General features: G+C 40.5%; 2 protein-coding genes across 3 annotated transcripts; both read right to left on the reverse strand.

Moving 5' to 3' along the window:
* Positions 1 to 638: 638 nt before the first annotated feature.
* Positions 639 to 3,624, reverse strand: mettl9 (methyltransferase 9, His-X-His N1-histidine). 2 transcript variants are annotated; one of them, XM_088438209.1, is made up of 6 exons: positions 3,382 to 3,624; positions 3,139 to 3,300; positions 2,667 to 2,857; positions 2,376 to 2,585; positions 1,909 to 2,093; positions 639 to 1,794 (listed from the first exon to the last, which is right to left on the reverse strand). In XM_088438209.1, exons 2-6 carry the CDS (start codon positions 3,235 to 3,237, stop codon positions 1,565 to 1,567), a joined length of 915 nt encoding a protein of 304 aa, XP_088294335.1. In that variant the 5' UTR covers positions 3,238 to 3,300; positions 3,382 to 3,624; the 3' UTR covers positions 639 to 1,564. The 2 variants fall into 2 exon arrangements, with proteins under 2 accessions (XP_088294335.1, XP_088294334.1); XM_088438208.1 differs by lacking the exon at positions 3,382 to 3,624 and having other exon boundaries at positions 3,139 to 3,362.
* Positions 3,625 to 4,373: 749 nt separating this feature from the next.
* fasn (fatty acid synthase) lies at positions 4,374 to 27,140 on the reverse strand. The gene is made up of 42 exons (XM_088438204.1): positions 26,977 to 27,140; positions 24,092 to 24,227; positions 23,015 to 23,167; positions 22,686 to 22,859; positions 22,286 to 22,486; positions 22,077 to 22,199; positions 21,675 to 21,790; positions 21,421 to 21,555; positions 19,934 to 20,408; positions 19,640 to 19,827; positions 19,352 to 19,541; positions 18,987 to 19,081; positions 18,371 to 18,505; positions 16,271 to 16,474; positions 15,747 to 15,862; positions 15,472 to 15,644; positions 15,166 to 15,357; positions 14,726 to 14,806; positions 14,370 to 14,555; positions 13,917 to 14,096; positions 13,546 to 13,749; positions 12,745 to 13,061; positions 12,233 to 12,634; positions 11,730 to 11,894; positions 11,496 to 11,611; positions 11,021 to 11,175; positions 10,615 to 10,818; positions 10,357 to 10,507; positions 9,902 to 10,080; positions 9,694 to 9,813; positions 9,431 to 9,553; positions 9,124 to 9,347; positions 8,742 to 8,943; positions 8,464 to 8,615; positions 8,116 to 8,207; positions 7,611 to 8,005; positions 7,310 to 7,501; positions 7,019 to 7,228; positions 6,723 to 6,934; positions 6,085 to 6,183; positions 5,732 to 5,983; positions 4,374 to 5,658 (listed from the first exon to the last, which is right to left on the reverse strand). Exons 2-42 carry the CDS (start codon positions 24,216 to 24,218, stop codon positions 5,521 to 5,523), a joined length of 7,548 nt encoding a protein of 2,515 aa, XP_088294330.1. The 5' UTR covers positions 24,219 to 24,227; positions 26,977 to 27,140; the 3' UTR covers positions 4,374 to 5,520.
* Between the last annotated feature and the right edge of the window lie 833 nt (positions 27,141 to 27,973).

A 27,973-nucleotide genomic window follows, 5' to 3' on the forward strand; every position in this document is an offset into this window, starting at 1 on the left:
GCATCCGGTTCCAAGCTCAACCAATTAGAAGAGGAGGTTACTTATTTAGCATAATTTTTGCCTTACGCGCGTTGCGTTTATTTTTCACAAAAAACTCGGAATTTCTTTACGTTGGCGTGTAGACTTAAAAGCCCCAGTGTACAATATTTAGATAGTTTTTCTTGTTAAAACACACTATGAATTTCAAGACGGTGTAAATAAATGTGTTATATCACATCATGTTTTTGTATGTAAGGAAATAGAAAGATTGTATGGCATTTGTAAATAAAATGAAGGTAATTGGGTGTCCCACTCCACGCAGCACAAGTTTCACAACACCATCATATTCTCTTTATTTAGAAACTCATTGGATTCTTATAATACTAATATTTGTGTCAGGATTCAATAAAACATTAAGCAATAAATGTATTGCCAACAATATACATGATCACAAAAGTGACTACAACCCCTCCCTGTTATACTTTTTTTTTTATTGCATCAAAACATTAATGGCTGTGTTAATTTTTCTTGGGGGGGGGCGGTGGTGGTGGTTTACAGTTAGACATGTTTTACAGCTGTTCCCTGCTGTACTGCAACTGTCATTTCTTCAGTGTTGTCCTTTAAAAATACATATAAAATATTCACAAAAATGTGATGAGTATGCTCATTGTTGTTTTATGTAGCACCATTTAAGCAGCATAAAATCAATGAAATAAAAATACATTGCATTAAAAGAAAAGAGATGTGTTCAGAGTATCATTTTCCAAAAGTTGATCAAACGAATTGCTGCTGCAGGGTGGAATACTTGCATCTCTACAATATCTTCAAAAAAAAACCAAACATCTTGTTTGATCTTTATGACACCACTCAGACAGTTGATCTTCCACCTGTAAGCTCATGTTTTTTTAAATTTTTTTTATTATTTGTCTTCTGTGGGTCAATGGAAACCCCTTGAGGTGGTTTTGTTATAAAGAGTGATTAAAAAAAAACAAACTATTGCATCAATCTGTGAAAAAACTATGAAATTTAATATATTTTGACATACAGGGTTTCTGCCTAACAGCACCGAAATGATACTGGTACCTTTCACTGGGTATTTGTGAGTTCATATGATAAAAGTAATAATGGCACATTTTGACGTTTCATTCCGACATGGTTTTATCTTTCAACCTGTACATATTCAGTTACTGAATTTCACCACAAATGTTTTTTCTACAAAAACAAGGTTTCACTTGATGGAACTTTATACTATCTTTAGCATATACAGTATGTAAGAATGAAATCAATGTCATAAAAATCCGGTAAAAAAAATATCGTTTTTCACATTGAAATGGAAACAGAAATAATCTGTTAATCACTTCCCACACAATAACATATTACAGCACGACACAGTATATCCTCTTTGGGGTATGGGAATAAAGTGACCTTTTTCAAAATGACGAGGTATCTGTCACACAAAACCTGTGCCTCCTCCGCGTTTTTTTCATATATAAAATCAAATATAAAACCTAAGATTGGCATCCAACTCACCCAATCAGAGTTCATTTTGACAAAATCGTTGCAGCACGACACCAAACTTTGTTTTTCATTGAGCGGACTCCTCGCTCACATTTGACGCTCTAAGAACAAAAACTGCATCGTCGAGAACGTAGTAATCATTGTACATGTCCCCTTCACAGAGGTACGGCAAGCGGGTCACTGTCTCTACCTCAAATCCGGACTTTTGGAAGACATCAAGTGACAGGTTAGTCACTTGCTCCTCCCATGTCTTTCCTTGTACTTTTAAGTGTTCTTGTGGCCGCTGCCATCTCCCACCTTTCAAAAAAATTGGTGAAAAAAACCCCCCAAAGATAAATAGCTAGTCCTTAAATAAACGATAACATCAATAAAGTCATTTAGCCTTAATATATGAGTGTAATTTGTACTGACCAACTTCTACGTAGGGCTGGAAGGGAAGAACAGCAGCTAGAATGAGTCGTCCAGTGCGGGGAACGAGCGATCGCCTGATATCCCGCAAGAGATGTAAAGGATCCTCACAGCGGTCCAGCAGGTTGAGACAACTGATGACATCGTACTGAAGGCCACTCCGCTGCCACTCGTCGATACCTATCAATCTGTGATCAAACAACACAGTGTGCTAAGTATTCATTTTTAACTTCCTTTTATTTGCAGTAGCGGATCACATTTCCAAAACAAGGTATAAGATTTGAAAGGCAATATTTTACATGTTTAGCGCAGTGTTTTTTTTTTTTTTAACAACGGACGAAAAAATTTCAATAAAATGAAAGCTAAGAACTCTGAATTTTTGTCTCATACTTTGGAAAGGATTATAGATACAATAACATTACATCTGTTAGTACAATGAAAATACACAAAGGTTTTGGCAAAATCCTTACTTGAAATTCCTCCTTTGCAAGTGCCATTTCATCGGTGGCGAGACTTCAGTAGCATAAATCTCTCTGAAATGGCCTCTCATAATTTCTGTGACTGCACCATCACCGGCTCCAAGGTCCAGAAGTTTCTCTGCCTTCCAGTCTGGTCCGACCTTGAGAAGTTTCTGGAATTGCTCCACGGAAAACACAAACATGGACCCACGGCCCAGAAACCTAAGCAGGAAAGTACAGGAATAGAAAAGTATGCCACATATCAAAACGAAGACCGCTGTCTTTTCTTCCTAATGAACTCACCCGTTGATTGAAGTGCGCGACACCAGAGGGGTAAGGACAGATGATACGAAGGAGTGATAAAGTTGAGTGAACAACCAGTTCGACTTCTCAATGCTTTGCTTGAGGAAAGCCTTGGTGCCCGAATCCAGATGACTCTGAATAAATAGAGGTCGAAGAGACTCCCCTAGAAGATCTGGGCAGCATTTGTACCACTAAAAAGAAATGAAGAAGATGAAAACATGTAAGCTCAAAATGAAAACTCTCTATAACCATACAGGATGCAACGTACTTTGCAGGTAAAGACCTGGGCTAGAGCTAGATCACGGGCTTGAACCGTCAATTTCAGAACTATACAGCCGACTTGTAAACCACGTATTCACTGTACCAATAAAACAAAAATAAAAGATGAAATCTTGAAAATCATAACCAATAGTACGAGCAAAGATAAATATTGATGACGTATTTCATTGCGCTGCTAAAAAAAAATCTCTACCTCCTGCGTGTCCATCGACGTTCCTTCCCCTTCGCTCACCATGTTAACTAAAAGTGACCGTGCCAGCGGACCTCGAGCATACTTAGCCGTCCATATCATCCTGATGGAATGCAGAAAGACGACGTAACCCAGCACCCAAGCCACAAAAATCACTGTCTTCAGCTGTAGATAACACATAATGGACAAAAATAGTGAGCGATCGTATAAGCGACCAGAGACACTGTCAGGAGGAAGCAAACTCACTGGAGTTGAGCGAGATGATAACTGAAGAGAAAATAAGACAAACGGGCAAGTGGCAGTAACCAATCGGAAATATACACGGCAGGATTTAATTCGTTATAATAAGCATACAAACAAACGACTACAAACCCAAGGGTGCGGTCAAACAAAAGCCCGTTCATCCATTTGTTCAGCCCGATTATAAACCCATTGAAGTCCCTGCCCAGAAGGAAAACACAAATCTTTGTGTTGACTTCCGGTGTAACTACTAAACAGGTCCGGGTTCGATGGTTTGAAGCCTGTTAAGGACGTCCAAATACAAAAACATTGCATGCGTCCGTGGAAGCTTTGTGGGGCATTACGGTAAATGTAGAAAAACACACTTCTCCGGCTGTCCGTAGAATATAATTTAATAACGAGACCTACGATTATATTTGCAACATACAACATTTGCAACATGTTGGTCGTAAAGAACACATTCATTTGCAAGTTTTTTTTACATTGATAATCATTTAATATATTAATTTTTAACGAAAAACGGTCTAAATCTTAACATATTGTCACTTTAACAGTGGTTCTCTGGTTCTCAACCTTTTTCCAGTGATGTGTCTGTCCCCTGTGAAATGTTTTCATCCATGTACCTCTTAACCAGTGAAAAGCATTTTGGGGTTAAAAAATACTTAAATATGCCATCTGTGTTTTTTCAACTTTAAAACCCTTCAAACTTCATTTGTTTTGCCCCCCCCCCAAAAAAAAAAAAAAAAAAACAACCTAAAATGTCCTTTTTTTGATCAGATATCATGAATATTTGTCCACAGAAAAACATTAAACATAAAACATCTTTTGGGATTACAGCAGAGATCTGTTCACAAAAAAATAATCACTAATTTAATTATTTGTCCACAAAAAATATTCAATATTGTTAGACCTGTTAAAAAAATGTCCAAAGAAAATATTGAATTACACTCATTTTATGGAGATTTTACAATTTCCAGGAAATAACAAGTTTTGTGAAACACTTTGTGAGAAGCTTTTATTAGCTGCAACAATACATCTTAGAAATACATTGTTCTATAATTAAAAGTTTTTCTCAGTCTTCTTACAAGCAACCCTTCATTGACCAGAACTCTGGTCTCAGAGATCATGTGAGCTGTTTCTTCCAGAAGACTTGACTACCTGCCGGAGGTAATAGACCTGATACAGTTAGTTAACAGAGATTGCAGATACCAGGATATGGAAGGACCTACAAACTGGGGGGGGGGGGGGTAAGGTCCACATACAATGGGTGTTAGTAATGGAGAACTTAAATGCGTACCAGTACTTGTAAGATGTTTATATAGCGCAACACTTCTGAGTTCAACAGCATACCCATACTTATTTTTTAACCCTGTAACAGTAGTACCACAACCACAAAAGGTCCTTCTGTATTGCTTTATTCAAGAGAAAGATATTTTGTCATGAATTTTATTGAAAAATAAATAAAAAGCTGGACTTACCCTTTTTCACCTTTTAAGTTCACATGTGGTCCAAAGTGGCCTTATTTCATTATGAATTGGGGTAACTGTAATTACCTTACTGTGAAGTTTAACACAAATTTTGATGGTAATACACCCCCCCCCCCCCAAAAAAAAAAACAAAAAAAAAAAAACGCCCGTTTTGGAATAATACTGACAGAAATGCCGCAAACACATGTTAAGTGCTGCTTTTCGTATACTTCCATTGCTGTATCTCATTATCGCTACAATACCCTGTATTTATGTGACAATAGAAGCACACAAGTGTTCAATAGCTGCACACAAGTGTTAGATAAAAAAAGATAGATCTAAAATGACTCATCTATCTGATTTTATAGTTCGTTAACTTTCAGTGTAGAAATTCCTTAAAATACCATCAAGGACATTTCCCTATCTCTGTTCACAGCACATATCTTTTGCCCAGTGGATTTAGACAGCAGCTTCATCAAGTCTGACGAGCGAGTGAATTTCTTTCAAATCAACGTTATTTAAAAAAGTATGATATGATGAGGAAAATGTTAAATAACGGTTAAGATGGGAAAATGGCACAACATGTAAACGTGTGGTGTGCATATTTAGGCATTCAACCGAGCTAAACACATACCCTAACAAAAATATGGGTGGGGAATGTGAAAGTGTTATACATTTTTTAACCCTCTCTTGCTGTGACTCTTGGCTCAGCCAGCGAGCTGTGAATGATGCTGCTGATGGAATCCACTCCCTCTCCTTCTAAAAAGGTGTGGTGATCACCCTCAATCACGTGGACTGATACCTTGCCGTCACATACCTGAGAAACAAAAATCACAGTATGATATGTAACATGTCATGGAACGTTTACAGAACATGTAACCATACGATACCTCGCTGAGCTTGTAGTCGGCTCCCAGGGTTTGCCCGTATTCGCTGCTGGTTTTGGCGCGGAGCAGCAACACGTTGCCGTTGTATTTGGTGGCAGGGACGTAACTGTCTGCTGCTTTCAACTTGCAGTAAAAGGTGGATGCCGCAAAGTTCAGCAAGTCCCGCCTTATGTTCTTGTGGGTGGCTGTGATAAGGTCAACGGCCGTGTTGATGCGCGCCTCCAAATCCGGCAGCGGAAGAAGAGTGTCCAGCAGCTAATGAGCAAGTAAGGGAGACGACAATTCGAATGAAAAGCGTTTGCACGTTTTTCTTGACCAACCCTTTGCCACAATAATGAAGCCACGGAAATGTTTACCTTGCTGTACTCCATGTCTGTGAACTGTTGGATAAAGGCGCACAAGGCTTCGGTTTCAGCCTCGGACTCTTTGTCAGGTGTCAGCTTGGCCCTGTAGCTCTGTAACCAAAATATTCGGTCATTGTAATTGACCTTACTGGATAAACAGAGTTAGCTGTTCACCCATTTATAGAGGGTACAAAATGTCTACACACCCTTTTTCAAATGCCAGGTTTTTGTCTTCCAAAATGTAACTTAACCAAGGCTCAGATAATGACAACACGACTCACCTCTTTTCTGGGTTTGGTCATGTGACATTTACAAGCTGAGCATTCTATTAAATCTTTTGACGATTAATCCGATTTTTTAATAAATGTTTTCATTTGGATTTTTTGTAAAAAAAAAACATGGCATTACTTCTATAACATGTCAGAAATGAGCAAAAGTGTTATCAGGGTTTAACATAAACAATAAACAACTTTTTATTTGAAGCAAAAGTTTCATTGACGATGATGGAAATCAAATAATATTGAGCATTTGGGGAAAAAAAAAAAAAAAAGGTTTTCTAGGTCAACTGCTTTCAGAAATCTTAAAGAAAGTCATTTCTAAATTTTGGTGAGATCTGGACCCTAATGTGAATATTTAAATAAACATCTAACCTGTGTATAGGCTGCTACATATGAATGTGAGCCATCAAACAAGAAGAGATTCTCCACTGGCCGTTTCTGGTTCTGCAGCTGAGTGCACATTTCAAACGCCACGCAGGCACCAAATGAGTAGCCGGCAATTCGGTAAAGCCCATCTGGCTGAACACGTTTAATGCAATCCACGTAGTATGCTGCAAGAGACTGGATGCTGTCCAGTGGAGCAGCTGGGGAGCAAAGTTATGATCTTGATCAATACTTTTTTTTTTTTTTTTTAAAGGCACAATAATCATACAAGTTTTGTCTTATACCTTTGGTACATTGCAAGCCAAAGCAAGGCACGTTAAGCTTGGAGGCAAGTGTCTTGAAGGCAGCAATAGAGCCCTCAATCGGGTGGACAAGGAACAGCGGTCTCTCCTGGTTCTGCACGTCATTTAGTGACGTCACCGTGGGGTCGTCTGGGTTGACTAGTAGATCTGTTAGACTAGACTCTGACAACGTTCGAATGACGTCCTTTCTTGCTGTAGCATGGAGAAATTGAACATTCAATTCGATTGAAAATTATTGATATATGTGAATATCTATATACGATGTAATGTTACCATTTGATCCTTCTGGCTTCTTATTGGACAGTTCACGCAGCTTGTTGATGGTAAGCTGCCGGATCTCTCTCATGGCCATAACAATGTCATAGTCTCGCTCGAGAGTCTGGCGAACCTCCACACCCATCAACGAGTCAAGGCCCAAGTCAGCCAACGAGGCATCGGCATTGAGGTTACTGACATCCCGTACGCCTGAGGAGGAGGCGCAACACACTGGTGGCATAACACTAAAAACATTGACCAATTTTCATTTCCACTCCCAAATTTCATGTCAAAATCAAATCCAGTTTAGGAAAATTACCCAGAATGTGAGCTACAGCATCTACCAAATTCTTCTGGTTCCCTGCCTCGCTCTTTACAATGGTTCGCTCCGCCAGAACAAAGCTTGACATCACTGGGCTCTGCTGGCACAGGAAGTGGTCGAGCACATCCAGGCAAGAGGCGATTCTTTGTGGCAGGGTGCCGCCGATCACGGCGTCGTTTCCACCCATCGTCTCCAGCACTACACCAACATCGCCAATGGCCCCCCATTGGACTGCGAGTCCAGGAAGGCCATCGTGACGACGCTTCTCACACACACGCTCCATGGCCGAGTTGGCGTAACCGTAATTACTTTGGCCGGCATTGCCGCGCCCGCAGCTGACTGATGAGAATGCAACGAAGTAACCCAGTTGTGGACAAGATTTTCTTGTGACTCTGGAGAAGGAGTGAAAGCATCTCAGTGGCATTTCTTTGAATCCACTCCTTCCAGCGCATCTATTTTCTAAAGACTAAAAAAAAAAGAAAAAAAAAAACATGTAGCTTACTTGTCTAGATTCATGGTGCCATCGTATTTAGGTTTGTTAACGTCGAGGAACTGCTGAGGAGTCAGATTCTCCAACAAGCCGTCTTTCAAAACCTGCAGACATGAGACACAAGAAAGACTGTAAAAATACTTAGTATATTGGGCACTCCAAATTTGGAAAAAAACATCAGTTTCTCAAAGGTCTTCTCATACCACGTTTAAATTAAAACGGTTGACTAAATGAACTGCCTGATCCCATTCCAGAGGCCAATGTGATAGAGCTAATAAAACTGAATACAGTACAAACACATTAACTGTTTAAAGTATAACTCAAATTGATGCTCTCCTCTAGTTTTAAACATGATTTTACCATGGCAAGGTGGAAGATGCCACCAACTGGGCCCAGCCTGCAGGCCTCAGCAATGAGCTTTTCTGCCCCCTCAAGCGTGCTGACGTCACTTGTCGATACCAACACCTCCACATTCTGTCGTTGCCATTCACTTACACGCTTTGCCTGGTAACCTGTTAAAAGTTGAACAAAACACAATTTCACAGGCTGTTTGTGTGCAGCTTTAAGTCGGTCATGTAAGGCAAGAAAAAAGAAAAAAAAAGAAAAAAAGATTGAAGTCTGTTCTGATAATGCCTTACCATTCCTGATCCCAGATCTGGAAGTAAGCACTAATTTGCGGGCCCCTTTTTCGGTCAGCCACTGAGCAAGCTCGAGGCCAAAGCCCCCAAGTCCCCCTGTGATGATGTAGGAGTGAGAGGCGAGGCAGTAGGTACGACTGAGGGCTGGGATAGTTAAAGGGTGTGCCGAATGGACTGATGTGTCTCTTTCCTCATGACACACCTGTGTTGAGACAACAGTCAAAGGATAAATCTGTGTTAAAACCTGTGCTTTTCCATGCATCATGTTCTGTTGATATTTCTAGGTGTATTATCATAATAACCTATTTGAAATGTTGATTTGGGGTCAACGGAAACACTGTCAAATGAGAGACTGAGATTAAAGGTGAGAAGTGGGACTAACCTCCAGAAGGACCTTGCCAATATGTTTGCCCTGGGCCATGTATCTAAATGCCTCCTCGACTTGGTCCCTCTGAAACACCGTGGTCTTTAGAGGTTGGACTACCCCTGTTGCAATGCCCTCCTGAAGCAGCTGTGATACCTCCTCCCACTCATGATTGCCCTCTTCAAAGAGAGCATCCAGCAAGATGCCATGGAATGCTACATTCTTCAAAAACAGAGCCATACCTGGAGGGAGAAATATTTGACTTCAGTCATGAACTCAAGCCAGTCATGTGGATTTATTGAGTGCTACTTGTCTTTTTACTGACCAAGTGGGGAGTTGTTGGAAAGGTCGTATTTGCCAATCTCCAGAAATCGTCCATGCCGTGCAAGACAGCGAATGCTGGCTTGAAGCTTCTCCTCCGCCAAAGAGTTCAGCACCACATTAACACCTGACAAATGCATTGCAGAGTATTGGAAGTGGGCCACATACATAGACGATCCAAAGAAATATGGTATTAGCATCTGCTAATACCATATAACTAAACCTAATAACTAAACCAGACTATTATCCATGACCGATGAAACAAACCTTTTCCCTGGGTGTGGAGAAGGATGTGCTGTTCAAAAGATGTGTCTCTAGAATTAGCAAAAGAGTCTGCTGAGAGTTGGGGGAACCTTCCCTGCAAGAAAGCACGCTTCTCTGCTGAGCCTACAAACATGAATGCCAAAGAATGATGAAATCAATTCGACCTGTGGATAAAAAAAATCAACTTCACCTTCACCAATAAACAACTTACCAACTGTTGTGAAGACCTTGCATTTCTTGCTGAGGGCAATGGCAATGGCGGCCTGCCCAACCCCCCCTGATCCTGAGTGGATGAGGACACTCTCCCCAGGGCGCAGCCTGCCGCGAACCACAAGAGAATAGTAGGCTGTGGCATAGACCACGGGCACTGAGGCAGCCTGCTCCAGTGTCCTACATAGAAAAAAAAAAGGAGTTTGCACAGAAAGAAAACCTCATCAATAATATGCCTTTGGCCCTTGATCATCACATTCTTTACAAAGTTGGCATTTCAGGCTCATCTCAGAGAAGATGCACAGTGTATTCATGGCAATATGACCTTTGAGTATAGTAACACATGTGGAGTCTCCCTGGGATCGGTATTTGGCCCTCTATTGTTTTAGCATCTAGTACATAATTCCGTTTGGTGATATTGCGTAGAGGGTGAATAAACCATACTAACATACTAACCAGCTAGAGGGGACATCCCACAGGAATCTTTTATCAGCATCCACGCATGTTGCCAAGCCTTTAGCGGGCAAAAGTCCCATCACACGTCGGCCATCAGGATCATGACCAGAAAACTCCATACCCAGAATGCACTGCTGCAGTGCTAGGTCACCTGCATATTTGGAACATTGTAGAAACAGGGTGTACATTTTCAGTAAATGTTAATATAGTTATTAGAAATGGAAGCATTTTTAATGCCGTTTTTCATAGAGGCTTTACCCGGAATAGCATCTGGTGGCAGCTTGCCTGTGGCAAGCATTATATCTCTGAAGTTGAGTGAACTGTAATAGACGCGACACAGCTGCACATTGGGGTTGCAGGGAACAAAATGGCGGAGTGGCGAAGCAATCCAGCTCAGTGATGAAAGATCTCCTCGAGTCAAGACATTGACATAGGCATGCTCTGTCAGCTCTCCGTTTTGATCTATAAAACAAACACACGCAAAAACATTCATTCACCATAGGTTAGCAATGTTAAATGTCCCATCAAAATGTTCATGAATTTTTGTACACAACATTATGAAAGTGTGTTTAATTTTATATAATACATGGTTTCAAAAGCCACCTTAATTAACAGTCAACTCAGGTCAGGAATAAAACAAAATTAGTCTGAGCACATTACATACCAAGAGTCACTAGCTGGTGTCTAAAGGCACCCCAGCAACCGTCTCTAAATATGTTCATGACAAGGTCTCCATTGAACACCGCCTGCATGGATGGATCATCAACATGGAGCGTTGGCGTTTCTGATGAGTCGTTTAGATTTGTCACAAATGCACATCTGCAAAATGAGGAACAAAGGAGGGCAATTACCAAAAAGGCTACATCGTAAATCAAGATAGATCAAGTATATAAGCGTATATGAATGTATCCATTACCCCATGCTATCATACTTGCTTTTTGTAATGTAAAAAAAAAAAAAAAAAAAAAAAAAGGTTTGATCATTTAAAAAAATTCCACTACTAATGGGGCCTGAAACCTGTCCAAATCCAATAAAAAAATATATACTCGAAAGCAAAATAAACAAACTTAATTTCCTAACACATGTAGTGAAATGTGTTCTATACATACTTTCTCTATTGTGATGAGGCCGTGCCATACCGTATTCGGTGGCCACCTGGCTCCTGCCGCAGACAGTTGACCATTCCAACAATGCCACAGTGGGCCTGAGAAGCAGTCAGCCACACTGGAGAATCTGATGGATCTGCAAGTATGGTCTGCCAAAGAAAGCAACAAAGAAACATAAAGATAAAAGGGGGACATTGATATTTGACCTTCTGATAAATGGTGAACTGCTGGGCATAACAAAATCCCAGAAGGAGCAGCGGAACTAACCTTGAGTGTTTCCACCCACTTGTAGTCAGTACCATGTACAACAAGTGAAACTGGTTGTTGGGCAGGAGCCGGACAGCGACAGAGAAAGAGCACTGAGCCATAAAAAGACCTCTTAACAGCCACCAGGCTGAGAGATGCTTCAGAAAACACTCGCTGCCACTCAGCCTAGAGAGAATGACCCAACATTATTGCTTTATGCATTTAAAGTATGCAAAAAAATCATGCTGGGATAAACACCTTTTGCGTGAGCAACCGTTAAGTGCATTGATGAAAAAGGCCATCACATGTAACGTGTGTAAAATGCTGTCATTGTCAGAAACCCTGGTTAAAGGAGTTGCACCTTTTACACAAATGATTCAGTGTACACTGTGTTAAAGATTATTAAGTTCTATTGTCAGTATTAATCAAGCTTTCAGATTTAACACTTGCAACTGCTAGATTGTACACATCCAAGAAAAATTTTGATGTAACCATAAGGGGATTTGCGTATTCTCTCCACTGACCTGTGTGAGCAGTTCTTGCGGACTGTTGTTGTCATTGACCCTGGAGAGGAAGCTTACTGTTTCCCCAAGAGTCTCGCCTTTAAGCAATGTGTGGAGAAGAACAAATCCCCCTTGTTTGGCTCCAGAAGCTAGATTTGTCACCAGAAGATGAGGATCTACCCTCAGAGGGCCCCAGGCATGATTACATACTACCAGGTCAGCCCCTCCTACTGAACCTCCAGGAGCTGGGCCCAACAGAGGGTCCCACTGTGCTGTGGTGACCGCAAGCTTTTCCAGGTGAGTCTGGTGGGGAGCCAGAAGATCCTTGTTGACATCTGTGGCAACATAGTCCACACGCAACATGGGCTGGATATTGAGGAGTTCTAAAACACGGGAAAAGAGCTGCCCATCACTGGATAGTGCCTGGCGCAGAGGTGCATAAGAAAAAAAGAATTGCAAATATTTATTGACTACAGATGTACAGTGGCATTTTATATTATTTGACAAATTTTCCCGTTTGTCCAGTTTCTTACTTCCAAGACTTTGATCTTGCTAGGTATGCTGTTTTCCATGGCAGTGTCGACACAGTGTCGTAGGGCTGGGCCATCCAAAAGGCCCCGAAGCATACAGTCTTGTAGAAAGCATGCTCGCTCTCTTTCCACTGTCTGTTCCAGCTCTGAACTAAGGTTACCATTCAGCTCCAGGTCACACAGCATGGTGAGTAACCGGATCAAGCAAGGCTCGGACAATTCAGGGCTAGGAGGGAAGCTTTCCTGCACCCCTTGTAGCCCTGGGATGCAGAGCGTCATACCATGAGGGGCCAACTTTTGCTGCAGTTTGTGGAGTAATCCTAGATGGAGACAATGGGTCAATGACAAAATGGATAATGGGCTGACATTTTTCTTTTGTGGACTGGTAACGTATGAGGTTAACTAAAATGCTAAATTAGGTCCACAAAATCAAAAGGCTGCTCAGCTAATTAAAATAAGGCCAAAGCTGTTCATAGCCCATCAATTTATGTATATCCTTTGATAGGACATGACAGAAAATGACAAAAGATTGAAAATAAAGTGTCAATTACCATGTTCGTTGTTTTTATAGCTTAAAAAATTACTCATTGTAGCCATGATCCTAATAGACAATTCCAAGATGTATTTTTTATTCTATGATCTATAAAATGTTGATTATGGTCAATCAACAGTGTAAAAATTCCGAACATAGAGATGGCCATATCATCGAAGTGAATAAATAAATACATTCCAGATAAAACTTTACTCCACAAGTTAAATGCCATATTTTATACTAACAAGAAAGATGAGGTTTTAAATGAGTACCTTTGCAAAGTTTCAACTGCTTTGCCAGCTTCCCATTCAGGGTCAGGCACTCCGTCTCAAAATAGGGAACAAATAGGAACTCCTCCAGGGTTGGGGGGTTCTGGTGCTGCTGCCGGCGTGGTGCCACCGTTGCATGAAGGCCGCTGATCTGTACTCCACCAGCAGTGATTTTGTCAAGGCAGCGGTTGACGTTGACTGTCACAGCTATCAGAATTTGGCAGAAAAAGCGTGATGATCCAACCTTAAGTTTTATTAGGATGACATTACTCCATGTATAGCCTCAATAATAAAACATTTTTTTTCATATTTTAAACGTTGAATCTATTAGTATCCAATGTGAATTCAACTCAAAGTGAGAGTGCAATGCATACCTTGTTTTCCATCAGTGTACTCGCAGACCTTTTCCAGATGAATAGTAGGATCAATCCATACTGAGCGAATTCTAGTTGGCAAGCGAAGACTACGGCCAGAGAGTCCTACGACAATCATCTGCAGCATGGTATCCAGAAAGGTGACCCAGTTTCCAGTCCACTGCAACTTCCCGCTATCTCCTGGAGAAAGAATATTTGCAACAGCTGATTTGACATTTGACAAACACACACACCTGACCGTAAACAAGCTATCAGTAAACTAAGCACCAATATCATCCCAGACCCCCAAACCTTTTTCTGTAAGTTGCAGTATTGTCATCTGTCATTCATGACAGTTATAAATGAGTGATGTCAATAAATTTGGATCACGCTCAAAATGGTAACTTTCTTGGCTACATTTCTACTGCACAAAATAAGCCCAAAGCAAGTAACACATTAAACCCAAAATCTTACCAGCATTGTTGGATTCCAATATGCCTTGGAAAGTCTTGCCGTAATCATAGCCGCGCAGTCGCAGTTCCTTGTATATATCATGTGTCACAAGTTTCATTTTGGGGTCCTCATTGTCTTTGGTAGCTTCTTGATCCAATTGTTTATGGAACGACTCGAGGTCTGCATCCTCCAGAATGCTGACTTTTCCTGAATATGACAGAAAACTTGTTGGAACATTGTACTGCATGCCTACATTTTTGGATCAAAGCTTCAACCAAAAAAGAAAAAAAAAACAACCTTACAACAACCTTGGAAAATTTGAATGAGAAGTAAACTCTTAACAGAACATCATTTATGTTGTCGCTTCATTTACTCACCACTGACAGCAAGGTTACCATTCTCTGAAACTTCAAATTTGTTTGTAGCAGGCATGAAACGAACTTCCAACTGGACAAGTCCTGTGAAGAACAAAAATGTCAAAAACTGTCACTGTTCAGACCGACTTCTACAGGTGGGCTTTGATAGGTCTCATTCAAGATTGCGAGAAATTATTTTTTCTTATTTTTGGAAAAAAAAAAGTTTTACAAACACGAATTTAAGGCTGTTACAATACTTTTCTTAGCCTGGTAGCCTAAATGTTAACATTTACACACATAAATTGGCAAGGCAAAAACAATCATTTTTAAATGTAGCTTTTATCTCATTTTGGGAACATGCTTTTCATCCATTTTTATTGGGTTCATTTATTTATTTATTTTTAAAGCAGCGAGATTCCCATATCACTCAACAGCATTAGGTTTAGGCTTCTTCTGCTCACCAGTCTTTGGCAAGATTGTGGCCCTGTGGATAGTGACATCATCAAATGTCACAGGCGTGGTGTCCATGACAAGCCCCAGACTTCTCACTAAGGTACGCCAGGCTATCACCAAGTAACCTGTTGCTGGGTAAAGGACACGCCCATCGATGCAGTGTCCAGTTAGATAATAATCTGGAGATTCTGGATTTATATCTGTTGGTTAAAAGTTGGACATCGAGAACAATAGGTTCGTGAAAACATTTTCCAGAATTAAAAAAAGAAAAAAAAAAGAAAAAAAGAAAAGAAAAGCTAATGTACAGTACATACTGATGTTATAGACAATTGCCGAATTTGAACCAGAGCCAGAGGAGAAATCCTCTGCTTTAGGGACATCCCATGTCTGAGAATGGTCCCACTGCACCAAGGGAGAAATCATAGGGGTGCCAACGGGTACAGGGTATTTAACTTCTGGACACAGAGCATTTACATCTATATCGATGCTAAAGAAATGCACAAAGAATTGCAATATCAGTCAGTAATCAGAACAATCCTCCAGGAGAACCAATGTCATTGAATGCAGGCAAAGTGAGACATTTACTCACCCTTTCATGTAAAGCTTGCCAATGTTTGATAGAAAAAAATCCAGGTTGTTGGGGTGACCTCTCTTCATGAGCGGAAGTGAAGAACATGTTTGCTTCAGGCTACGCTTCAAAATGGCCTGAAAGATTATATTTTTTTGGGGAAAAAAAAACAAATCTGTTGTCCAAGCGATTCCTGAACCTTTTCAAAGCTTTTGTTTTACAAAACATGAGTTTTACACAATTATTTTCTCAGTTTCAGTGAATACTCTGCATTCACACACTAAGCACTTCTTATTTAATTTTTATCAAAACAAATGACTGTGCTATAATGAGGTCTTGCAAAATAAATCTGAGATAAATTCAATCATCTTTGCAGTGTCTTTTTAGTTTAATTAGTGAAATAAAATTATGGTATGTGTCAAACAATATAGTCTAATAACAATCCATGTTCTTAATCAAACTTCTAACCATACATTATCTTGGTGACTTATCTAAGAATACAAGGGTTCTTAAATAAAATAATACAATTAATGATGAATAATAACCTGAAGAAGTGCATGAGGCGCTATCTCCAACACAACAGCATTGTCAGGCACCAGGCTGAGTCCCTCCTGGAACAGGACCGGGCTCACAAGGTTGTTGACATGATAGTCAGCTGAGCTGTGAAGAGCCAGAGGAGTTCCCCATTCCGACTGAGGGATGCTAGTGCTCACCCAACGGGATGAACGCAGCTTTGGATTTTTAATGACCTATACCAAAGAGTTAGGAAATAAATAAATAATATATATATACAGTGGGCCCCCGGGTTACGAACTTAATCCGTTCAGCGGCTACGCTCGTATCTCGAATTGCTCGTATAGCGGGCAATCCTAACCCATGTTAATTCGAGAATGCGTGCAACGCGCGCAGAAGCCTTGGGTAATACATCACGCTGTATACATATAATGATATTGAGTGACATTATCTACTGTACAATTGCAATATATAACAACAGCAAAGGAAAAATGACTTTTACCTTTGGAAAGACATGACTTAAGATGAGATAAGCACAAGTCAACACTGTAAAGCAGATATGCTATTGGTCTTACAGTGTCACAGTAACTTTTTCAGTCAGGGTTTTCTCTACTTCCTTCCATCCCAACCAGCTGTGCCATCAAGCTAGATAAAGGCGTTCGGCCAATAGCATATCGGCACTTCTGTGATTGACGTGTGACGCCGGCCAATAGCATCTCCGTGAGTGAGACCGGGTGACCTTAATCGACCAATAGCATATTGGTGTCTCCTTGACTGACTGATACTTATTGGCACGTTTTTTTTAAACGGTTGGAATGTATTGACAATTAATTAAAAAAAAAAACACATTTAAACCAATGACAATTCTTTGCCCTGCAATCGGCACACTTAATTTCATGTCAGCTGTTTTTCCCAATGTCAAATGAGCTCGGTGGTGGCGGAGGGGAGAATTTCTGTGTGTTGTTTTAACAAGGCACCACACTTACAGCTTGTTCGAGCATTAATTTACTGGTAGGTGCAGCTCACAGAACTGCAACAGTGTCGCTGCCTCAAAGCATGTTGGGAGGTTCCTCGACTAACATGACTTGCAGTTATGTCAGTCATCTACTATATGGTACCGTAATACCACCAGTGAAAGAGAGCGGACCATCGCTCGGACTCAACGCGGCGACGCAAATATGCTATTGGTCTTACAGTGTTACAGTAACTCTTTCAGTCAGGGTGCAAATCACGGAGATACTAAAACATCATCCTCTTATTTCTTCCTTTACCGCTGCTAGTAATTTTAGAAGCTATGTCTAACAGATAAAGTTTGCAAAGTCTTCAAAACATTCCGTTTTTCACTCATTTTCTCTCGTTCCTTCCATCCTGTCCCATCAAGCTAGATAAAGGCGTTCGGCCAATAGCATATCGGCATTTCTGTGATTGACGTGTGACGCCGGCCAATAGCATCTCCGTGAGTGAGACCGGGTGACCTTAATCGACCAATAGCATATTGGCGTCTCCTTGACTGACTGATAATTATTCGCACTTTTTTTTTAAACGGTTGGAATGTATTGACAATTAATTTAAAAAAAACCACACATTTAAACCAATGACAATTCTTTGTCCTGCAATCGGCACATTTAATTTCATGTCAGCTGTTTTTCCCTTTAGCTGTACAAACACTACACTTAAATGGTAATTATATTTAGACACCGTGAGTGAGACAGTCAGTGTGACGTTGTAAGACCAATAGCGTTCACGTAACCGCCACAAGTATCTACTGTTGATTTTAGATGACGCACCTGCTGAAATTGATGACGCAGTTTAGCGAGAACATTTCTACATACTCAATGGCTGGATTGTCGGAATGCTCGTAAGGCGAGAGGTTTGTTCGTAAGCGGAGGACTAAAATCCCCCTGATCCACGCTCGTAAGGCGAATTGTTCGTAAATCAGGGTGCTCGTAAGGCGGGGGCCGACTGTATATATATATATATATATATATATATATATATATATACACACACACACACACACACACACACACACACACACACACACACATACACACACACAAACCTTCAGCATTTTTAAAACAAAGCCATGAAATAATGTTAGGAAACAATGCTGTTTATGAAATTGTGACTACCTTCTTTAGGGCAGCTAAGAGGGTTGGAGCGATAGATTCCATGTAGTATGAGTGGAAAGCCACCCCAGCACTGCGGACCTCTTTTGCAAATACTCCCTGCTGCTGGAGCTCCGCCACAAATTTTCTGACTGCCTCCTGATGAATGAACACATCATATCAGTTTAGAGTAGTGCCTCTTAAACATATTTTGCCAAGCTCCCCCTAGGAAAGAGAAAACTTTGCACTGACTGTAAATAAGATTACTATCTATAAAAAATGTATAAATCTACCTAAACTTGTATCCTTTTTAACATTAGCAAAAGAAAAAAGGATGCAAATCAATTTTCAGCAACTGTTCATTATTTTTTACAGTGTTTATACGGTTACAGCTTAGTCTAAAACAGAAAAAAATAACCAAGTGCATCAAAGTGCCTGAAACTTTACAAAAAAAAAAAGATAATTCTTATTTTATTGCAATAACACTTCACATGACAAAAACAAAGTCTTTTCCCTGGGGTCATCCGTGTGCCACCCTCCCCCTCTACCAAAAAAAAAAACAAAACAAAACAAAAAAAAACATAAATAAATAAGTGTTACTTTTTGTGATTCCACAAATGTATGTGCAAAGATGTCTAACCTGAGGACCAGAGATAGTGACTGTATCCTCAGCATTGTGGCAGGCTGGGACTACACCCTTAGGACACTGAGCTATACATTCCTTCCAGGTCAATCCTGAAACATACAAATCATCCATCCATCCATCCTTTTTCTATGGCAGTTCAGTTCTGATTATGGTCACTGATGAACTGGAGACTATCCCAGATAACAATGTGAATGGCAGAACATGCTAATCACTAATCCTCTATTTTGGAAGTTTTGGTGGGAGGTGCTAGCATAAATAAACAAACGAGCGAGGACTTCAGAACATGCAATTAGAGAAATGGGATGAGCCACTAGTGTGAACAATCAAATCATACGAGTACGATGAGTGCTTGCTCTTACCCACTGCAGCCATGCCCCCAGGAGGAAGATCTGCCTCTTTGATGCAACACCCTCTCCAGTACGCAGCCAGGATGGCCTCCTCTTGGCTGAGGGAGCCATCTGCATAGCCGCAAGCCAGCTCTCCCACAGAGTGTCCCACAATCCCATCAGGTTGGAGACCCATCTTACTGAGCAGGTCAATCTGCGCTATCTGCAACCAGGTGAACCACAAAACATATAACTGTTAAAAAGGCATTTTTTTCTATTTACCTTTTTTATTTCATCACAGGCAAAACAGTTGCACCTCACCTGTATGGCAGCGAGACCAACAAAGGCATGAACCGTGTCTTCAAAAGTCGCCTCATCGGCCTCCATTAGAAGGCGGGACACGACCAGACCAGTTTCCTTCAGAGCCATGTCCGACTGCATTATGGATTTTCTGAAATCTGGTAGTTGCATGAGGCTGCGACCCATGCCCGCCCACTGTGTGCCCATACCTGTGATACCACACAACGCAAAAGTGCTATTGTCAGTCTCGCCACAGAGGTAAATAGTTTTTCAGATTATTGTTTATTGGAAATTAATGTCCCTTTATGGTCTCACCTGAGCATATGTACCAGAGTGGCCTGGGAGTGGCCTGCACCTGCTCTACTTCAGTGCTGTCGGTCTGAGAGCCAATCAGTGTGTAGCCTCGATACGGCATAGCAGCAGTAGGACTTCCAGAAATTTCATTGAGCAAAGACAAGAAGCTGTCATTAGTGCTGTTTTCCTTTCCTTTTTGGAGTAGTGAGCTCACAGCATCCTCTGTCCTTCCGCAAGCCTGAACTACTCGAGCAATTGTCCTGGTTGGTGTGCTCATGTCACCCTGTGTCTGACCACACCTCTCACTGGGACGAAGGATCACGTGAACATTTGAACCTCCAAATCCAAAGGAGTTGATGCCTACGATGCCACCACGTACAGGTATGGGCCGGTCAACAACTTGGACACGACCATCAGTGAGCGCAGGAATGTCAGTGTTAGGACTGTTGAAGTGTATGTTGGGGGCCCACACTCCATTCTCCAGAGAGAGCAATACCTACACATAGAAAAAAAAAATGCATTTCTGAACTGTAAACTAATTATCCTAAATATTTCTTTGTTGTAATGATTTCTTATACAAAATAGTAAAGCAACAGTGTATTTACTTATTCAAGGAGAGTCCCGTTCAAAGGTATTTCTGACTTGTATAGTTGTCAATGGCAGGTAATGAGTTAACTTCTTTAACTGTCAGGCCAATAAAAACGGATCTTTGACATCTAACCACTCAGTATCCTTGCAAGTTAGCAGTCGATTATGACAAACGACATACTGACCCAAACCCTTCTGGAATTTTGATGTTTAAGTATCAACTATGTATGTTCCTTTTTTTTGTGGGGTGGGGGATGGGGGTACTTTGAACATTTGATATCAACACCGACCTAAGACTATGTATTCAATTCAAAACTGCTGGAAAGCTTTTCATACTATTCATCACATTTATTTGCATACCTATTTACGGTAATACATTCAATTTACTCATTTTTTTTCTATGCCTTGTTGATGTACTCTGTGTGACCTTTTTCTGATCGAAAACCATTTGGTATGCTTTGTGTACACAAACTCTGGTAACAATGCAACTCCTCTTTGATAAAGAAAGCATATAAAGATTAGATTATTTAGGCCACTGATATTCCGAGGCACAACCAACAACCTTGTCTTCACAGGTGGTTAAATATTATGCAATACAACTATTTAGGAATGGTTTAAAACTTGACTACTTTGTGGTCAGATTGCTGCACACTGCTCACACTTTTATTCTAAACTCTTTGAAACATTAATACACATCCAAGCATTGTCTTTTTTTTTTTTAATACACTTGTCTAAAGTGTCTAAGTTTCTCTTTGCATGTAACTTCAGGAAAAAACTCTTTTTGGACCCCAAAAAAGACATATTGTATCTTTTTGACAATGATAGAAACCTTGGAACAAAATAAGTGAGTTTAAAAAAAAATCAAATTAATATTGTATTGATTTTATCAACCAAACAAATCACTGCATTATCTCACTTACCTTTGCTATTGCAGCCAACCCAGATGCAGGTTCTGGATGGCCCATGTTGGACTTGGTGGATCCAATAAGCAGCGGCTCCCGATTTGACTGGCAGAACACACTGACAATACCACCAACTTCCTGTGGGTCACCAACCTGACAATTGAGAGCATCAACATCCTACTTGAATGCAGACCCAATTATAACTCAGTCAGAAGTTAAATTAGGGTTTAGGTTAAAAAAAAATAAAAATACAGGCGGTCATAATTAAAGACCTTTGTTCCAGTTCCATGTGCTTCAATGTACTCGACCTGCTCAGATGTGATATTTGCCTCTTGATAGAGAGAATGAACTAAAGATCGCTGCATCTCACCTGAAGGAAACGTTACTCCTACAATACAAAGAGAAATCTGTAATACAAGTCTCACATTCAAATGTCTCAGACTTTGTTTGAGGCATGGTACCCCCTACACTAGTTGCCAGTCAATTACCAAACCAGTCGCATTCACGCCCCCCCCCCCAAAAAAAAAAAAAAAAACCAAAACAAAAACTAACAAAAAAAAATTCTTAGAGGCACTGACCTAATTTCTGTCATTCCCTCCTTTGTGAGAAGTAACTAAAACCATTCAACCAAACATGCCGCTGTTGTGCCATAATGTAGTAGTGGACCCCCTCACCCTGTTCTTTGTATCCATCTGTGTTGTTGCCAGCATTCAACACTGTGGCATACACCCTTCGAGCTGCCGACCGCTTGGTCAGCAACACCACCACTGCGGCCTCAGAACGGCAGTATCCATTACCTTCACAATAGAATAAGAATATCAACATGTATGGAAACCACCACATAAAATGCAAATTTATTGAATACCTAATAAAAATGTTTTACCTGAGGAATCAAAGGACTTGCAGGTGCCATCAGGACTTAGCATGCCAAGTTTCATGAATTGTACAGAAGTGTTTGGCTTTAGGAGCAAGTTAACTCCACCGACCAAGGCGGCATCACACTGGCCCAAGCGAATAGCTCGGAAGGCATTTTCTAAACCGAGTAAGCTGGAGGAGCAGGCCGTGTCTATAGCTGTGCTGGGGCCTGCAGAAGGACAAAATGGGAGAAATGACATACTCAAAGCAAAAATACCGCCAACCATGTGGTGTTCACAAATGATGCTCAGAAAGTGATCATCACTAATTCAGGCGATCTGAGACTGAGATAATTGATTATAAATAAACTATGGCATGGGGTTGAACACGGAAAGAGAAATATTTAGTGCATAATGCCATGTGGGTACCATTGAAGTCAAAGAAGTAAGAGAGTCTGTTGGCCAACATGGCACGCTGGCAGCCAGTCATGCTGTAACCAAGAAGCTCCTCTGGATCTCTGCTGAAGGCTTCGCCTGCCTCTGAGCCACTCACCCCAATGTAAACACCTGTTTTACTGCCGCGCAATGTCATGGGGTTTAGTCCTGCATAACAACACAAGGTGATTATCAGGCTTTCATCAGAAATATCAAGAAGGATTGTGATTTCAATCAGATTTTACATTCCAGCAAACCAATAAAATAATACCTTTTGCAACACCACTCAACATTTTTCATTGAGAAAGTTTCTGGGTCCTTACCTCCATCGACTATAGCCTCGTAAGCAACCTCTAGCATAAGCCGGAGCTGAGGGTCCATGGTGTTTGCTTGTTTGGGATGGACTCCAAAAAATGATGCATCAAAATGGCTGATGTCTTTCAGTTTGCCGTTTCTTTTTGGAAGACCATACAGGCCTGTATTAATACAAACAAGCCAAAACAGAAGTTAAAAAACAAAAAAAAAAAAAACCCAACAAGTTTAAGATTCTTCATGCTTCTTATCAGTCTGTGACTGTTTTTATCTAGCTCAGTCTATTTGCACTATACTGTAGGGACATTTTAAAACCACAATCTCTAAATACATACAGATATAACTCTACATACAGTTCCTTGCATATCATCACACAGTGGTCACAAAAAGCGAGTGAAACTGGGAATGTTGTTTTATTGTTTGCTTACGAGATCAGAAAGGCTGAGGTGAAAGTATTTGTCACGCCAAACGCAAACTACGAAATATGAAAAATCAGGCATTTCACTAATTAGAGAAGCTTTACTCTTGATGCAAAAAAAACACTCAACAAACTGAAATGAAGAAAAAATTAAAACAACATTTGTTAAAAACAAACAAACAAAAAAGCCAATATTGATGGTAGCCTAGCAGAACTCTAATATTAACCATCAAATAGTTCAAATATTTTTCTGGGCCAGTCCTAATGTCAATAAAGAAAAACACCTTCATACCACACACAGGTGCTAATTATATGTTCACCTGCTTACTTCCTCATTGAAGAAAAAAACAAAAAAGATGAACTAAATTAGTTCCAAAACATCATTATTTCAGGTGGGGCCCAAGCGGCCTGGTACCATTCGATCCATGGAGGGGTTCGCAGACTGGCGGTTTGGTATCTTTGCTTTAACATACTACGTAGAATACTATAAGATACCAACTCAAAGACTGTTGGAACTCCTGTAAAACAGCACTGTGTCCTCACACAACGTAGATAATAGCGTATAGCTAGACACTGTATTTGTTAGCTGTTGGTGGAGTTGGTTCTGTGACAACAACTCACGCCGATTCCGCAGCCAAGCCACTAAACAAACGCCATCGAATGAACTCACCTGGAGTCCACCTGCGATCGTCCTCCGTCACCATGTCCACACCATTGATAAGGTTCTCCCAAAACTCCTCCAGGTTGTTGGACTCAGGTAACCGGCCCGATATGCCTGCAATGACTACGTCATCCATGTTGTGTTTCTGTGAACAAAAGAAGCTAATTGGTCAGATTCCATTCATCCTCCACCATAAGCAGGGGGAAGCAAGTATTTTGCTAAACAAATAGGAGAGAATTTGCTCATTAGGTTTTTTTTTTTAATTTTAGCTTGTGATATTACCACTGTACTAATACTACAACCCCAGCAATAAAGAAATCCAATAGAGAAGGTTTGTTTTTAACCACACCAAAACACAAACTGTACAATGTCCATTCAATGTACAATGTAAAGTCACATTGAAGACGGTTTTGCACCAAGGCATGTGTAATTGTGTTGGCTTTGACTGGCAGGTTTGGAAATGATGATTCGCATGAAAGAGCAATATCAGCAGACGATGTAGTGTGTGTGTGTGTGTGTGTGTGTGTGTGTGTGTGTGTGTGTGTGTGTGTGTGTGTGTGTGTGCATGCGTGATGGGGGGGTGTCTGTCTGTCTTGCTCTTTGTTCCTCCTTTCTGGGCCATGGCTTTCTGTTTAAGCAAATGGTCTCAACACATACAGTAGGTCACCATGCTCAAATTCCCTCCAAATAAAAGCAATTTGTGTTAAATTAATAAATGTAATAAAATCCGGAAGAATCCAAAGGGTAAAGAACAATCTTAAAATATCTGCACTAGTGCTCTTCTTTGATGAGTCTATTTCGGTGACAATTGTCCTTAACCTTTCCTGATAGGATTGAGGTTCCCAAGATGCACTCTCATTAGGATTAAAGTAACAACTGCAGCACCAGACATTAGCCAGACCTGGCTCACACGCAAACACCCTGGATGTGACAAAGCAAAATTATACATTCTGTTCTAGCATCAGAGACCGGATGCTCGAACACATCCAGCCTCTGATGTGTCCTAGCATCATCTGTATTTTATCTATTGTGAATAGAATCATAAATAACTTCAATGTAGCTAGAGAATTGGCTGAATTTTATTATCAATACTCCTCATCTCATTAATTTGATCTCAATTATTTTCCCAATTTTGGGACTAATAAAAGTTATTTTTTTTCTTTCATTGCAGGACTGCAGTCTCAGGGACTCCAATAGGAAATAACTGGTGTAGAACAGTGTGTGCCTACTTAAAGTAGCATCTGATTTTTTTTTCAAACCCTCAAATAAATGTTGAAAGAATGTAACAAACAAAATACTTTTATGCGGACGCAAGACATTGTCATGAGATGGGAATGACTTCAGTTATGACTCTCCATGTCACATTTGAGATATCGTGCCATGACTCAGGTTAACTCTACGAAAGCATCCATTGAGGAAATTTGAGTGATTAAGTCACCAAGCAGCAAAACAAGTTATGACTTGTTATACAACCTGTTGGAAGAGAGAAAGCACATGATCCTCTATCTCTTCCTGAGGAGGATAAACATGCTTTACATCAGTGATTCTCAACTAGCTGTGGAAAACTAGTGTGCCTCAAACTGTCATCAGAAAGGGGTACTTATCCAATTGTATAACTTTGCCAGTTATTTTTTGTTAATTACAAATATATCTTTGTAACATTGTGTAGTCACCTGTTTCCAGAGTCATGGCTTCTTGCTTTGTGTTATAATAAACATGTCCAGATTTCGTTTCACATTCTCTCAGAGATTTAAAGACAAGCTCATGATTGTTTCAATAGCTATTGTAACATGTTTTGTCATGTGGTGTGAAATATTTCTGGAGAAATGGGGGCTTGACATGTTTGCCACCTTACTGTGTAACAGTGCCATTAAAAGGAAATTAAAGTCTAAAATGCTCTTTACAATAACGTGTTCTAAGCAACCCGAGTAATCTAAACATGATATTTTGCTCAATTTTGCATTTGTAAAATATTCATAAAGCTGCAAAATTCACCTGTTTTGATTCATCTCAGTGTGCAGCTTTTTGCCACTTGCTGCCGACTGAAAATGACATCACAGTTGGCGGTAGGGGGTAGGAGTGGGGGTGGGGATGCCAAATTTATACTCCACAAGTGATATAATAATCACAGTGAATTAATATGTCGAGGCGATGGGTGCATCAAATGCATTATTGTACTTGACTTCCCATTAATACAGTTCTCCCACACCTTGCTTATGGATAAGAAAGTATTCTGAAATCTGACATTCATATTATGCAGTCTTTTAACAATAAATGTACTAATTCTAAGTGTTTTGAGAAAAACACAATTTCTGTGAGTAAGTGCCTTTGCTTGATTGGCAATCAAAGCTGTCCAATTAGTTTCTACGACTTTGATGTCTTTTGGAAAGCTGAATGTGCCATTCAGGCTTTCTTCATGCCCACCCTTCCACTTTTGGCACATACACAATTAATTCCTCAGCCTGCTTGGGAAACTCTTCACTCTTGTGTTACTTCATTTGGTTCACCCAGTTTCAACAAGCAGTCATAAACTCCGGCCAGTAACTGTCAAGCAATGAAAACCAGGATGTAAATACTTTAAAGTTTTGTTTTCTGCGAATATGGTGGACACCTCCATTACATAATATGCCCCGTTCCCATATGCCACACAGGGCGACAAATTGTGTACAACCACTTTCGAAAGACGATTAATTAATGTGACTTATCAACATCACTGCACCACATCACGAGGCTAAGCTGAGTTGACCAATACAGTTCTTACCACTTAGAACCCAAATAATATTTCAAATATGTACAGTAAGGTCGAACAGTTCAAACAGACGTAGTGAAGAATGTAAAATTGAGTTACGCCAAAAGGATGTAATCCGCTAGCTGGAAACAGTTAGCGCGCTTACCTGTGTCGTATTTCTTCCTCTAAGTAAATAGCAACAACCGCTGAGATGAGATGCTAATGTGCTTCTGGGGCATGTGTTCCCTCGTTTATTCCGTTTGTTGCTCCACGGTGGGCGGGTTTACTCAGTCGACTACCAACGAAGTGAAAAGCAGCATCCGCACTTGACTGCTTCCTTCTATCCTCTGGTGAATTTAAATGTCTCTCAATTTGCCCCGCCACGCCACATGGGCTGACGGCTTGGTCTGGCCGAGCAATCCAATGAGAAAAGAGGCCGGGCTGTCGCATCCAGCCAGAGGAGAGTAATTCATTCAACGCCCCTTGTTGTCAGACGCTGAAAAAAACGGGGAAACCAGAAGGTTAGTAGAGTTCACCGCGATTCATGTCATGCGATGTTAGTAATATTTTCGCAAGGCGGGGTTCTATTAACTTAAAAGGGAAAAAAAAGGTCAAAGACTTTGATATCTTTGATAAATGGCATGCTGGCATTCGCTCTTTAAATCAGCCAACGTCCTGAACATCTGCACTAACAGTCTGTCTGAAGAAGCCAACCCAAAACCATATCTGCACTGAAAGAAACGCAAACGTGTTATTCTGTATTTTTTACTTTGATTTTATGTATGAGTTGAGGTTTTTTTTTTTTTTTAACTACCTTGTTTACTTTTTGCCCACTTGTAGCTGCAGGAGCACACTGACCGGTCACTCACGTTCCGACCTGCAAGTTTACTATTACATAAATCCATATTGAACTTGAACTACTCAGTGACTAGCTTGTGAAGGCACACGTGGATGACAAGTACTTTTTGATTTGACACATGAACTGGCTAATGGCGTAGCGAAGGTGTGGAGATTTAGCCAATCAGATACAAGAGAAAGCACAGTAGCGTGATTAAGAGGCGGTGCCAGTCGATGACGTATAGGGCAACGCTGACGTGATTTCCTGCCTGGGGTTACTGTCGTTCATACACTCACCTCGCATGATATTTTATTCTCCTACTGAC

Source organism: Hippichthys cyanospilos, chromosome 17, assembly GCF_059441005.1.
Source record: "Hippichthys cyanospilos isolate Australia breed blue-spotted pipefish chromosome 17, RoL_Hcya_1.0, whole genome shotgun sequence".
In the NCBI taxonomy this organism is placed as follows: Eukaryota; Metazoa; Chordata; class Actinopteri; order Syngnathiformes; family Syngnathidae; genus Hippichthys; species Hippichthys cyanospilos.

Bases quoted from the DNA above. Each gene is read 5' to 3' on its own strand.
- fasn (XM_088438204.1), bottom strand. From the start codon at position 24,218: ATGGATGACGTAGTCATTGCAGGCATATCGGGCCGGTTACCTGAGTCC. The intron at 21,556-21,674 runs GTCTTTAATTAT...CTCAATTGTCAG, and splicing joins CACATGGAACTGGAACAAAG to GTTGGTGACCCACAGGAAGT. The intron at 14,807-15,165 runs GTGAGCAGAAGA...TGTTCTTCACAG, and splicing joins CACAATCTTGCCAAAGACTG to GACTTGTCCAGTTGGAAGTT.
- mettl9 (XM_088438208.1), bottom strand. From the start codon at position 3,315: ATGTGTTATCTACAGCTGAAGACAGTGATTTTTGTGGCTTGGGTGCTG. The intron at 2,858-3,138 runs GTAGAGATTTTT...ATTTCTTTTTAG, and splicing joins CGTCGATGGACACGCAGGAG to TGGTACAAATGCTGCCCAGA. The intron at 2,586-2,666 runs GTGAGTTCATTA...TTTCCTGCTTAG, and splicing joins TCGCGCACTTCAATCAACGG to GTTTCTGGGCCGTGGGTCCA.